General features: G+C 42.0%; 1 protein-coding gene across 3 annotated transcripts in view; it reads right to left on the bottom strand.

Moving 5' to 3' along the window:
* Positions 1-14823, bottom strand: part of ARHGAP44 (Rho GTPase activating protein 44) — a 164582-nt gene that overhangs the window by 71267 nt on the left and 78492 nt on the right. For all 3 annotated transcript variants that reach the window (XM_045797209.2, XM_087867630.1, XM_087867629.1), the window contains exons 2-3: positions 3890-3929; positions 3411-3515 (exon numbers count right to left, since the gene is read on the bottom strand). In XM_045797209.2, the coding sequence (XP_045653165.2) occupies positions 3411-3515; positions 3890-3929 (145 nt within the window). The remainder of the gene's footprint in view (positions 1-3410; positions 3516-3889; positions 3930-14823) is intronic.

The raw sequence follows: 14823 nt of genomic DNA, 5'->3' as shown, positions 1-14823 counted from the left end.
CGGGGCTCGATCCCGAGACTTCAGGATCATGACCTGAGCCAAAGGCAGACGCTCAACCAACTGAGCCACCCAGGTTCCCTGCCTGGACACTCTTAGAGTCCCTTCCCATTCTGAGATGCTCGGACTCCACTTGCTTGCTTTAGCTGGCCTCATTCCCTCGGAGAACGACCATTTCTTGACCTTTTCTCTCTCTCTCTCTCTCCTTCAGTAGAGATGACAAGCAATGCCACATTGGTTTCAGGCGTACAAGGTAGTGATCGAACAACTGTATACACATGCATGCTCTGCTCACCGTAAGCACAGCTACCATCTGTCACCATACGGCGCCAATACAATTAGCTGATGATATTCCCTGTAATGTGCCTTTCATCCCTGTGACTTATTCAATCCAGAACCAGAAGCTGGTACCTCCCACTCCCCTCCCACCCATGTCACCCATCCCCCCACCACCCTCCCATCTGGCCCCCATCAGTTTCCTCTCCATATTTACCTCTCGACCCTCCCTTCACACCCAACCTCCCCATTTCGCGTTTGTTCATTACTTCCCTCACCCCCACTTTCCCCCTTCGATTTTTCTTTTAAGTTTCTCACTTTTAATCTCTTTTTCTTTTCGCCTGTTCCTTAGATCTTGACACATCTCCTTACCTAATAATCTCAAAGAGCCGAGTACATATTTCGGTATCCAAGGCCATTAATAAATGTCATGTCTCCTATTAAATCCCTTGATGTGTTACTTTAGAAAAAAAACGGAAAAATGTATTTGAGTCGTGGCCATGGACATTTTTCTCCTGCCAGTCTGTGGCTGTTAAATATTTAAAACAGCTCTCTGACTTTCTTTTCAGTCGGATCCTATATTCAGTCCTATGAGGACACGAAAAGACTGATCAGCACAAGAAATCATTGACCCAATCAAACACATGAAGTCTGTGCGGAGAAATCACTGACCTGCACGTACTTGAGCACCCTTCCTGCACAGACTTCTTCCAGGTCCACCCCATGGGTGTCCAGCTCGCCTGGTGATCACTGTAGTCATGTGGCTGCAACCCTCAGGGCCTGACCACAGCCACTGCGCGCCCTCCCTGCCAACAGAAGCCAGATCACGCGCATCCCAGCAGGTGCCTCACAGCCAGCCAAGGCAAACCCGTTTCTCTCCGACATGTATTCACCTCCTCAGCCTCCCTTGCAGGGAGACATACCAGAAATTCTTCTGGGAAAGACTTTTATCTCCCTGATAAAAACAACAACAAAAGCATACAAAGATAGTTCATCCTCTTACCACCCTCACGCTTTCTGCCTGTGATGCAGTTATGTGAAGACGTGATGTCCGGAGCTGCAGCAGCCACATTATAACTGGGAGGAGCCAGAACACTGCAGGACCACTGATCCAAAGCTGATGAATACACCTTGGGTCCCGCTACTTCAGACATCTCGTGAAGTGATATAAAGTAAGTGCCTTTTGGCTGAAGTCACAATTAATCAGCACGTTAACTACGTCTTCTATTTGTTGTATTCTGAGGCTGGTGTCTTGCTGACCCTGGAGAGGCTGTCTCTGCCAGGGTTAGCCAATTCTCAAAGAGAGGGTCAACAATTCACCCATGAGTGTGCCTGTCAAATGAAAATCAACCAATCCTCAGCCTACACCCCAACTACCACTTTTGTGGGGCTCTCATTCTCCAGGCGACTGTCCACCTGCCGTAACCCCCCCGGGGCCAGGTACCAGACAACTAGGGACGAGAGCCTACTGAAGTTTCTCAAACAAGCCAATCCTAAGCCTGTTTATCCTGCCTCATCCATTCCTCCCAGGGAAAGCACATTCATGTCTCTTGCCCACATTTTCCTCCTTTTATCCTGAGTGACTCTGGTGCTTCCCCTGGCCATACGTGACACAGGGCGCGCCCCCCGCCATCAAACTTATGTTTTTTATGCCAATGATCCCCTGACCTGTTGGCCTCACCAAATTTTCTATTAATATCCTATCTTTTAGAAGACGTAGGGAGCCAAATGCCTCTTAACTGATATAGTTTGCAAGACCCTCCATTCAATTCAAACCCGACACATCCAGGCAATTTTACTTTATCCCAGAAAAAATAACACCAGTAGTCACCAAGTTGCCAACACCAAAGGCCAGTTTCAACCCTCTGGCGATAACATTCAGCTGCTACTCCTGATTCTAAACTATTCTGTATTGTAGACTAGCTATTTTAAGAAACAGTACTTCTTAGAACAGATGGAAGGACGTGGGTCATGGCCAGGCCTGGCGGCAGGCTCCCACCCAAAACATCTATCTCCTGGAGCCCACCTTAGATGTTTGCTTAATGAATGGGTCTTGCGTTCCCAAGCAATTCTGCAGACTCTCCCTTTAGACTGGTCAGGCTCCCCTTGCTGAAATTCCCAATATACACAGTACTTTCATAGACATTTTCCAAACCCGTACACATTTCATTTCTACCACCCGTAAGAGACTGCTGCTGGGAATATTGAGAGAGACGACACCAGGGCTGGGAAGAGGACAGAATGACGGGCAGGGCAGGCAGAGCAGGCTCACTGCAGCATGAGACTGGGATGAAGAGTCAGGACACACCACATGACCGTCACTAGAAAGGAGGCCACAGGAGCTGGGGGGCTGGGGGTGGGGCTCAGAGAGACCACTGGGAAGCAGAAGTCAACAGTGACTCCAGGTCAGAGACAGTCAGACACCAAACATGTTGGCTCTCAACTCAAGGAGGATTACAACGTCCCACATTGTAGATCCCTTGTCATGAAGCCAAAGGAACATGTAAGAATGTATTTTAAGCTTTGGGGGAGCTGGGGGAGGGGCAGGAGGTCAGGAGGGAAAGTGAGCCAGTGATGATGCCGGTTTCCGGCAAGGACTGCTTGAAAGAATCATAATACACGAAGTCCTGTGAGTACTAATGTAGGTTACACACAAAGATGGGGACACCTTCATTCGGCAGGCTCTCTTTAACTGTTTCGTTATAGGGGAAATCATTTTCCCAGGGTCATTCTAGGTCACCTGTCACCTCCAAAACCACAGTGTAATTTTCTCCGTGAGTTCTTATGGTACCATGAAAGCACACAGAATCTATGAGTGAGCCGAAGCAGAGACGAGACCCAGGTTTCAGATTCCCTAACGGTGGACTCCAGAGCACGCCCTGGTTGCCCCAGTGCAGGGGGGTAAAAAAAAAGGGACCGTGTTCTGCCTGCTCAGGGTGGGGGATGCTCCAGGCAGGTTAAGGGGCGGCAAGAGGTGGGAAGGGGCTGCCACACCACAGAAAACACCACCTGTCAGCTCGCAGACATGGAACGGCCAGAGAGATGAGACATAGCCACACCAAACGAGGCCCCGGGAGTGGGTCCCCTGTCCTCCAGGGGTGAAGCGGCCGGGGGGCCGGGGGTAGGAAGGCACTTACAGAACGCTTGTCGGCCTCGGCCCCTTGCTGGCCCTGGAGACATGCAGTGAGCTTCTTGTGCGTGCTGTGGGAAACTTGCTTCACCAGCTCCAGGCGCTTCTCCACCTGCAGAAAGAGCAGTGGGGGGCGCGTCACCGCGCAGGCGAGGGCAAGGTCAGCAGAAGGGGGTCGTCGGTCTGGATGATCGTGGGAGGGGAGTCTGGCCCATGCGCTGCAGGGACAAGCATTGCTGGGGAGGCAGCAGCCAAGGCGGGAGAACTGGGGGAGGGGGCAATGGCAGACTCAGGGGCTCTCTGTGAACCCCGAAGTCAAATGACTGCCACGTCTCCTGAAAACTCTTAGGTAAAGGAGGAAAGGTCGCGTCTACAGAGATCGCACCAGGAGCAGCCTGAGCAGCTGAAACAGCATTGGGAATGGCTCCAGTTGTAATGGGAAAATGTATTTGGTGTCCGTATGCGAGAGGCTGGTGAAGACCTTACCTGAAGAAGGTCTTCGCTCAGAACTTCCGTCTTTTCTGCCCTAAAGAGAACATTGAGAAACATATTAGTAAAAATTAGGAACACCGTCTCATTCTTATTCCCCACTGTCTCTGTTCATGGTGAGACCAGAAGAACAGACGTGAACAGCAGAGATTTCTGATGAGAGAAAATACGGACAATCCCGGGATTGACAGGGAACCGTAAATCCTCTGGCGAACAAGATCCTGTGTAGACACTTCTGCTACACACTGGAACCTGGATGAAGGACAGCAAACACGTTCCTTTCTTTCCAGACATTTTTTTTTTTTTAAGTAACAGAATTAAGCACGTTCCCCAACCTGTACCCCATGGCCTCCCCCAAACAAGCAAGTAAAAGGAACAGAAATCTGAGCAGGGATCAACAAACAGCAAAGAAGAAGAAAACCCTGAGTTCTGGCGACAAACACAAATGCCACCACGGAGATGTGGCAACCACGTGTTAGGTGCCCCCACCCCAAAGTGGGGGGCTTGAACCTGAGAGGCACACATTCCAAGAAAGAACTTGGACACGGGCTGAAGGGGCCCCTGCATCACATTCGGGGAGAATGAGACTCTTCCTTGGAGCAAAGCACTCTCCATTTCTTGTCTAGAGAATCTCAGAGATAAGGTTCAGGCAATGATTTCTCTCGCATAGGTGTGTTCTCTGTGTCTCTCCTTCTCACACTGATGCATATACACTGCAAATTCCCCTGGAAACAAACTGTCGACACTAAAGGTACAGAGAAAGAAGAAACAACATACGGAGAGCCTGGAGAACTTCAATGACCAGAATTATCGAAGACTGTGACATACGTATGAAATACTGAAGAATAAACGATACACTGAATATGAGTGTAAGGACTTCTGCTCCTGGGAGGATGGAGTGAACACATTTCACCTCCTCCCCCTCACTAAATAAAAACAAAACCCTGGGACCTTAGGTATAAAACAAGAAAACTCTGTAAGGTGGACAGAAGGTAGACTGGCTAAGTACCATGAGATCTGATGAATGGCACGGCGTGGTGGACATTTTTGCTTCATATATTCCACACGTGGACCTTTAGAAGCTGTGAACTGAAATAGCAGTGAGAACAGCCAAAACTAGCCCAACAAAAGCCAGGTCTCTGTAGCCAAAGGTTCAGGAAAGAAGCAACCCGACAAGAAAGAAAAAGTTTATAGACAATAACTGTTCACTTGAGCCAAATGCTACAGAAAAAACAAACAAATAAAACAAACAAACAAAAAACCCCACAAAAAAAAACCCAACTGTAATCGTACCCCACCCATAGCGGCAAATGCTGGGAAGGGAGCGTAGACTTCCACCCTTGCCAGGCTATTTAACAAGGCACCCAACCTCCTCCCATCCTCTTGGCCAGTGTAGCATCAGAGACATCTGAGTATGGAGCTGGGACATTTGTCACTGCTGGGCCCTAACAGTGGAAACCACACGAGTGGTGCATACATCCACCCTCACCTGGTGGTGACAAAGCATCCCTCTCCCTTCCTGTGGAGATGGTGTAACAGGAGGCACAGGGGAGAGTCAGGACTTTCGCCACCATCCACTAGCAACAAAACCATCCTCTGCCACAGCATCAAGGCAAGCCAAGTGGAGAGCCATAATGAACCACTCCCACCCCTCCCAGTCAGGGAGGTATCAGTGAAGGCCCAGTGGGGAGCCAGAATTCCCACTCCCACCCAGCAGTAATGAGCAGCACCACCATCTTGGGGGAGCGAGAGCCAGTGAAGGCCAAGTGGCGAACCTGGACTTCTATTTCCACCTGGCAGTAACAAAGCAGAATTCTCCCTTTCCCTGCTGGAATGATATCAGAGAAAATCAGCTAAGAGAGAAAGTTGAAATAAAACCCAGAATTTCATAATATAATACTCAAGTTTCAATTAAAAAATTACTTATCATATCAAGAATCTGAAAGATCTCAAATTGAATGAAGATAATAAATACCAACAGAATGACAGAGATGTTTGAATTACCTGACAAAGACTTCAAAGCATTCACTGTGAAAATGCTTTGATGAGCATTTATGAACATACTTGAAACAAAACAAACAGAAAGTCTCAGAAGATTTAAAAAGAACAAAATGGGTGTGCCTGGGTGGCTCAGTTGGTTAAGCACTCACTTTCAGCTCAGGTCATGATCCTGGGGTCCTGGGATCCAGCCCCACATCTCCCTCTTACTCTGCCTGCCACTCTCCCTGCTTGTGCTTGCTCTCCCTGTCCCTCTCTTTCTCTGTCAAATAAATAAAAATCTTAAAAAATCTGTTTTAAAAAAAGAACACAATGAAAATTTTAGAGTTGAAAAATACAATAATCTAAATTGAAAAATCCTGGTGGACAGGTTCAACTCTAGAATGAAGAAGCAGAGGAAAAATCAGTGAACTGGAAGAAAGCACAAGAGAAATTTCCCAGTCTAAACAACAGAGTAAAAACAGACCAAACAAACAAACAAAAACAAGGGACCTGTGGAACTATCACAGAGGATTAAATATTTATGTCATCAGAGTCCCAGAAGAGGGAAAAGAAGTTAGGGCTGAAAAAGTACTCAAAGGAATAATAGCTGAAAATTCCCCAAATATGGCAAAAGCTGAGCAAATCCAAACAGGACATACACGAAGAAGTCCTCACCAAGACTCACAGTCAAATTTCCGAAACTAAAGACAAAGACTTGAAGGCAGAGAAACAAAAATGATACCTTACTAACATAGGGGAAACAAGTCGAATTACGGAAGATTTCTGGTGAGAAATTACAGAGGACAGAAGGGAGTGGCACACCATTTTTTAAAAACCGAAAGAAAAGAACCGCTAACCTACAATCCTATATTCAATGAAAATATCCTACAGTAATGAAAAATATCAAGATATTCTCAGATAAAGGAAAACTAACAAAATATGTCATCAGCAGTCTTGCCTTAAAGAATTACTAAAGAAGTTCTAAATAAAAAAACAAACAATCCAAAAGAAATGGTAAAAGAAACGACCTTGAAGTACCAGGAAGGAAAAAAACAAACCATGGTGATCAAAAATAGTAAATAAAACAGTCTTCTTTCTCCTCTTGAATCTTTTTTTTTTTTTAAGATTTTATTTATTTATTTATTTGACAGAGAGAGAGACAGCCAGCAAGAGAGGGAACACAAGCAGGGTGAGTGGGAGAGGAAGAAGCAGGCTCCCAATGGAGGAGCCTGATGCAGGGCTTGATCCCAGGGATCCAGGACACGCTCTGAGCCGAAGGCAGACGCTTAACGACTGAGCCACCCAGACGCCCCTCCTCTTGAATCTTCTAAATTGATGGTTGAAGCAAAATTTATAACACTGTGTATGTGGCTCTAAATATATGTAGAGGAAATATTTAATACAATTATAATTGGGAGAGGGTAAAGGGACATAAAGGGAAGTAAAGTTTCTAGATTTCACTCAAACTGGTAAAATAATGGTACCAGTAGACTGTGATAAACTATGTATGTGTAATACCTAGACCCACTGCTAAAACAGTTACACAAGGTGATTCACTGAAAAATGCTGCAGATAAATCAAAATGTAATCTAACCCAGAAAGAAAGAAAAAGAAAACAATGAAAAACAGAAAAAAAGACATAAAACAAAAAATGAAGTCGACATAAGCCTTAAGATAGCCAGATTTATGTTAAATGTTAATGGCCTAAATATGCCAAGTGAAAGACAGAGATTGGCAGGATGGATTTAAAATATGTTGTCTAGGGTCACCTGGGTGGCTCAGTAGATTAAGTATCTGCCTTTGGCTCAGGTCATGTTCCCAGGGTCCTGGAATTGAGCCCCAAGTGGGACTCCCTGCTTGGCAGAGAGTCTGCTTCTCCCTCTCCCTCTGCCCCTTCCCCCCTCACTTTCTCTCTCTCAAATAAATAAAACCTTTAAAAAATATGTTGTCTACAAGAATCTCACTTCAAATATAATTATATAAGTACACTGAAAGTAAAACTAAAAAAATATACCATGTAAACTAGTCAGAAGCAAGAAGGAGTGGCTATATGAACATATGAAGTAGATTTCAATACAGAAAGAATGACCAGAGACAGAAAGGAGCATAATATGATGATAAAAGGTCAATCCACTAAGAAGGCACAGCAATCCTAAATGTAGATGAATTAAACAACAAAACTACAAAATACGTGAAGCAAGAACTTATATAACTAAAAGGAGATGAAGACAAATCCATATTTATAATTGGAGACTTCAATACCCCCTCTTTCAACAATTGACAGACCAACTAGATACAAAAAATTAGGAAGAGTAAGTAAGAACACAGCAATTCCATTAACCAATAGAACTGAACTGACATTTATAGGACAATCCATTCAACATCAGCAGAATACACACTCTTTTCCAGGGCTCATGGAACATATACCAAGACAACTGAAATACACTGTAACACAACTGAAAAGAAAGAAAAAGAGAAGATCAATATTATTACCACTAATAGGAGTGAAACAGGAAATATCACTACAGAACCCTATAAGCTTCTAAAAGTCTTCGAACAACCTTACACATGTAAATGCAACAATTTACATGAGATGGACTAATTCTTCAAAAAACACAAACTACCACAGTATACCCAATAGGAATAGACAATTTGAAGAGTCCTATAACTGGTAGGAAACTGAACTTGTACTATTAAGTCCCCCTACCCCCAAAAAATCTTCAGGTCCAGAAGGCTTCACAAAAGAATTCTACCAAATGTTTAAAGAAGAATTAACACCACTTCTACCCAATCTCTTCCAGAATACAGAAGAGGAGGGAGCACTTCCCAATTCATTTTATGAAGGGAGTATTCTTTTGATACCAAAATCAGACAAAGAACAGCAAAATTTAAAAAAAAAACCTATAGACTAATATTCGTGAATATAGGTGTATGAATCCTTAACAAAACATTACGAAACAGAATTCAGTAATATATAAAAATAATTTTTCACCATTACCAAGTTGGGTTTGTTCCAGGGATACTATTCTAGGGATTTGAAAATTAATCCATGTAAAATCCATCATATTAAATACTGAAGAAGAAAAATCTGATCCTATCAATCAATGCAGGAAAAAGCAGTTGACAATGCAATTCAATTCAAAACCCATTCCTGGTGAAAACTCTCAAAACTGGAAATAGAAGGGCGCCTGGGTGGTGCAGTCGTTAAGTGTCTGCCTTCGGCTCAGGGCGTGATCCCGGCGCTATGGGATCGAGCCCCACATCAGGCTCCTCCACTATGAGCCTGCTTCTTCCTCTCCCACTCCCCCTGCTTGTGTTCCCTCTCTCGCTGGCTGTCTCTATCTCTGTCAACTAAATAGATAAAATCTTAAAAAAAAAAAAAACTGGAAATAGAAGGGGACTTCCTCAACTTATTAAATAACATCTGCAAAACAAAACAAAACACAAAGTCAAACAAAAAAAATCCTACAGTTAACATTTCACTTAATGGTGAAAGATTAGATGTTTTGCTCTCTAAGACGGAGATCAAGGCAAGCATGTCTGCCTTTGACACTCATCTGACATCGTGCCACAAGTCTGAGTCAGTGCAATATGGCAAGAAAAGTAAACAAAAAGGAAAAGATCTGAAAGGAACAAACTGAAATGTCCCTATTTACAGATGACATTATTGTCTATGTAGAAAACGCCAAAAAATCTACAGGGAAAAAAATACTTAAAACTAGCAAATGAGTTCGACAAGGTTGTATGACATGAGGTAAACATACAAAAATAAAAGTTACATCTACATACTAGTAATAAACACATGAAGCCTGAGATTAAAAATCAAACGCTGGGGCGCCTGGGTGGCACAGAGGTTAAGCGTCTGCCTTCGGCTCAGGGCGTGTTCCCGGCGTTATGGGATCGAGCCCCACGTCAGGCTCCTCTGCTATGAGCCTGCTTCTTCCTCTCCCACTCCCCCTGCTTGTGCTCCCTCTCTCACTGGCTGTCTCTATCTCTGTCGAATAAATAAATAAAATCTTAAAAAAAAAAATCAAACGCCATTGACAACTGCTATAAAAAAAATAAAATACCCACCTAAAAATCCATCAAAATGTGTATCGAAGGTGTATGCTGGAAACTACAAAATGCTTATGACAAATCAAAGAAGCTCTAAATAAATGGAGACACATACTGTGTAGATTGGCAAATGCAACATAATAAAGATATCCGTATTCAAAAATTATCGATTAAATGCAGCCCCAATCAAAATTTCAACAGGATTTTTTGTAGATACAGCCAAACTAAATATAAAATCAATACAAAACTGAAAAGGAAGAAGATCTAGAATAATTTCTAGAAAAAATAAATTTGTAGGACTCACTACCTAACATTAAGACTTCTTTAAAATTAAGTCATCAAAAGAGTATGGTGGTAAAAAGAAAGAGCTATAGGACAGAATAATTAAGAAAGAGCTGGACAATATAGCCAACTGGTTTACCACAACGGTGCAAAGGCCATTCAAAGGAAGAAAAATGGTCTTTCCAACCAATTGTTCTGATAAAACTGAATATTCGCATGCAAAAAAAATATGAACCTTGACCCATCCTTCACACCACGTATAAAAACTCATAATAGTTCACGCACCTAAGTATAGAACATAAGACTCTAACACTTTTGAAGAAAATATATGAGAAAATATCTTTGATGTTGGGTTAGGTGATGAGTTTTTAGATAGGACATCAAAAGCATGATCCAGAAAAGAAAAATTAAACTTCATCAAAACTAAAAGCTTTTGCTCTACGAAAGGCAGGGTTAAAAACTGGAAAGACAACCCACAGAAAGAGAAAATATTTGCAGATCAGATACATGACAAAAGAATTATAGCCAGCATATATAAAGAACTTTCGAACTCAACAATAAGAAAAAAAATCCCATTAAAAAATGGGCAAAAAATCTGAACAGAAACTTTATCAAGGAAGATATATGGATGGCAAATAAGCACAGGAAAAACTTCTCAACATTATCCATGAGGAAAATGCAAATTAATACCCAAATGAGGTAACGCAATTAAGGTAGCAAAAATAATATCACCACCAACAACAAACATCGAACCTCACCATAGTAAGTTCTGGAGAGGCTGTAAAGCAATTGTAAATCTCCCACATGGCTGGGGGCTGAGGGCAACGCAAAATGGTAAAGTCCCTAGGGCAAACAGCTGGGCAGTTTCTTATAAACTTGAACATACACTTGCCATATATGACCTAGAATAAATAAAATTTATGTTATACACCATAAATAAAATTTATGTTATACACACATAAATAAAATTTATGCTATACACATACCCCTACAACATCTCATCAATGTTCACAGCAGCTTTATTTGCAACGAGGAAAAGCTGGAAGCAACCCAAACCTCAACAAGTGAACGGATTAACAAGAGAACACTACTCAGCAATACACAGGGTGGGAGCACTGAGGCGTGCCACCATCGAACAGATCTCCGAGACATTATGCTTGATGAAAACAGCCAATCTCAGAAGGTTACACCCATACTGAATGACTCCATCTACGGGACATGGAAAAGTGAAAGGAAAAAGTAAAAGGACAGCGATGGAAAACAGAGCAGTGAGTGACACCAAATGGGGTAGGGAAGGGTTTGACTCCAAAGGGAATTGGTTAAGGTGATAGATGGCCCCATACCCTGTTTGTGGGTGGTGGTTACAGAAATCCACGTGTGTTAACACTCAAAGAACTGCACTGAAAAAGTGAGGTTTACTTTGCGCAAATCTTTGAAGTAAAAAAATAATTTTTCTTTAAAGATTTTATTTATTTGAGAGAGGGAGAGAGAGAGCGCGCGCACGTGCAAATGCACGAGTGTGGGGGGGGCGCAGAGGGAGAGGGCTAAGCAGGCTCCCCATTGAGCAGCGAGCCCAACTCGGGGCTGATCTCATGCCCCTGAGAACATGACCTGAGCCGAAATCAAGAGTCAGATGCTTAACCAACTGAGCCACCCAGGCGCCCCTGAAAAAAATAACTTTTTCAAAAAGAAAACTGAGGGGCGCCTGGGTGGCGCAGTCGTTAAGCGTCTGTCTTCAGCTCAGGGCGGGATCCCGGCGTTCTTGGATCGAGCCCCACATCGGGCTCCTCCGCTGGGGGCCTGCTTCTTCCTCTCCCACTCCCCTTGCTTGTGTTCCCTCTCTCGCTGGCTGTCTCTATCTCTGTCACATAAATAAATAAAATCTTAAAAAAAAAAAAAAAGAAAAAGAAAACTGCGATAATAGACAATAGTCTAAGTCAAGGAGGGAAGATAACGGGAATCAAGTGTTCTAGAGCTCCCACTACTGGTTGTTAGAGGAGGTGAAGTGATCATTTAGACTTTGTTAGGCGAAAACATGATAAACATGTGAAGGGCAGCACTAAGAGTAGAAATAGACCATGTATCTTCCACACTAATAGAGGCAAAAATACAAAAACAGCGTAACAATCCACAGTAAAAACTCGATGAATCAAAACAAGGGGAAAAGACAGCAGTAGATGAAACCGTATAGGAAAAAACAGCACAAAGTAAAATGGCAGACACCAGTTCAAATATATTATTAATAAAAATGGCCTAAATATGTCAGTTAAAAACTAAAGATATTCAGCTGAGAAATAATAACATAATAAAAAAATTCTAACTCCATGCTAGTTCCAAAAACTATCTGAAACATAAAGAATTGGGAAGATTAAAAAGAAGAAAAAAAAAAACCATACCAGGCTATTTTTAATTAATATCATATTATTGTTGGCCAAAATAGACCTTGAGGAAAAAAACCCCCCCAAAAAAAAAAAAGCCAAAAAACAAAGAAACACACCCAAAACCAAATACCAAAAAAAAAAAAAAAAAAAAAAAGACATTATTAAGGAGAGAAGATCCCAATATAATGAAAAAGCCTACCTTATCAAGAGCCTATAAGAATTCTGAACTTGGATGTACCCGATTAGAGTCCAAAATATATAAGTCAACACTGATAGAGAACTTCAGGGAAGCCTTAAAAAATGTATCATAATAGAAGTGTCATTGTTTCTCTTTTAATTAATGAGAGGTAAATCACCAAAAAAAAAAAAAAATTAGTAAAGATACAGAAGATCTGAAAAACATAAGTTAACAGATTTATTTGACAGACACATATGGAACCCTGCATCTAACCACTACAGAAAATAAATTCTTCTCATGCACATAAATACTCATTTCCAAAAATTAACCGCTTATTAGCCTATAAAGCAGATCTTGACAAACACTAAAGGACAGATGCCATGCAGACAATGTTCTCTTACCCCAATGCAATTTAAGTTGAAATGATTAGCTAAAAAGTTAAAATTTTATTTTTTAAAGATTTTCTTTATTTATGTGTCAGAGAGAGAGAGAGCACAAGCAGGGGGAGTGGTAGGCAGAGGGAGAAGCAGGCTCCCCACTGAGCAAGGAGCCCGATGTGGGACTCGATTCCAGGACCCTGAGATCATGACCTGAGCTACAGGCAGATGCTTAACTGACTGAGCCACCCAGGCGTTTCTAAGGAGTTAAAATTTTAAAAAACACACATACCAGATTTGGAAACTTTAAAACAATTCTGAATAGCTCATAGGTCAAAAAGACACAGTTAGAAACTTAAAATATTTAGAATTGAACAACAATTAAAATATCAAGCTTGTTGGGGCGCCTGGGTGGCACAGCGGTTAAGCGTCTGCCTTCAGCTCAGGGCGTGATCCCGGCGTTGTGGGATCGAGCCCCACATCAGGCTCTTCCGCTATGAGCCTGCTTCTTCCTCTCCCACTCCCCCTGCTTGTGTTCCCTCTCTCGCTGGCTGTCTCTCTCTCTGTCAAATAAATAAATAAAATCTTTAAAAAAAAAATATCAAACTTGTCAGCGAAGTGATACTTTAAAAAAATACAGAAACTCAGACGCTTATTTTAGAAAAGAGGCTGAAAATACTTGAGAAGTATAAACAGAATAAAATTGAAGAAATGAGAAGGAAGAAAATAACAAAGGGAAGAAATTAGTAAAATAGAAAAAACACAGAATCGACAAAGTCAAAAGTTAATTCTTTGAAAAGACTAACAAAATAGCAAATCTCTATAGGATTTACCCAGAAGAGAGAGAGAGAAGGAAACAATAATAGGAAATAAAAGTAGAATATAATCAGTGATTCCACAGAGATTAAGATAAATGAAAATCATTAACAGCTTTATTTGAAAACAGACAAAATGCCAAAGAGCTAGAAAAATAAAGCAAGCCCAACCTGACTCAAGAATAAATAGGAAGTCTGAATAATCCTATAAACCTTTAAATAACAGTGAAGTGGTGATTAAATATCTTCCCACAAGGAAAAAAGGAGACCAAGATGTTTAATAGGAAAATTTTCAACTACTGCTTCTTTCCAAACTTGTACAAACTCTTCAAAAGAATTTAAAAACACAACACATACAGCTCATTGTAAGAGACAAGATTACTTGTTACCAAAGCTAGACAAGGATGCACAAAGAAAATTATAGACCGGTCCTATACATTAACAATCATACAAATATCCTCAAAAAAATAATAAGGGATTAGCACATTATGAACAAATTAGATTAATTGCTGGAATGCAAGAGTGGTTTTTCTTTTTTTTAAAGATTTTATTTTTTTATTATTTTTTTAAGATTTATTTATTTGACAGAGATAGAGACAGCCAGCGAGAGAGGGAACACAAGCAGGGGGAGTGGGAGAGGAAGAAGCAGGCTCATAGCGGAGGAGTCTGATGTGGGGCTCGATCCCAGAACGCCGGGATCACGCCCTGAGCCGAAGGCAGATGCTTAACGACTGAGCCACCCAGGTGCCCCTAAAGATTTTATTTTTAAGTCATCTCTACCCCCAATGTGGGGCTCGAACTCAAGACCCCAAGATCAAGAGTCCCATGCTCTACTGACTGAGCCAGCCAGGCGCCCCAAGAG

Source organism: Ursus americanus, chromosome 14, assembly GCF_024610735.1.
Source record: "Ursus americanus isolate L20-20 chromosome 14, mUrsAme1.1.p, whole genome shotgun sequence".
Taxonomy (NCBI): domain Eukaryota; kingdom Metazoa; phylum Chordata; class Mammalia; order Carnivora; family Ursidae; genus Ursus; species Ursus americanus.
This window is presented reverse-complemented; position numbering and strand designations above follow the sequence as displayed.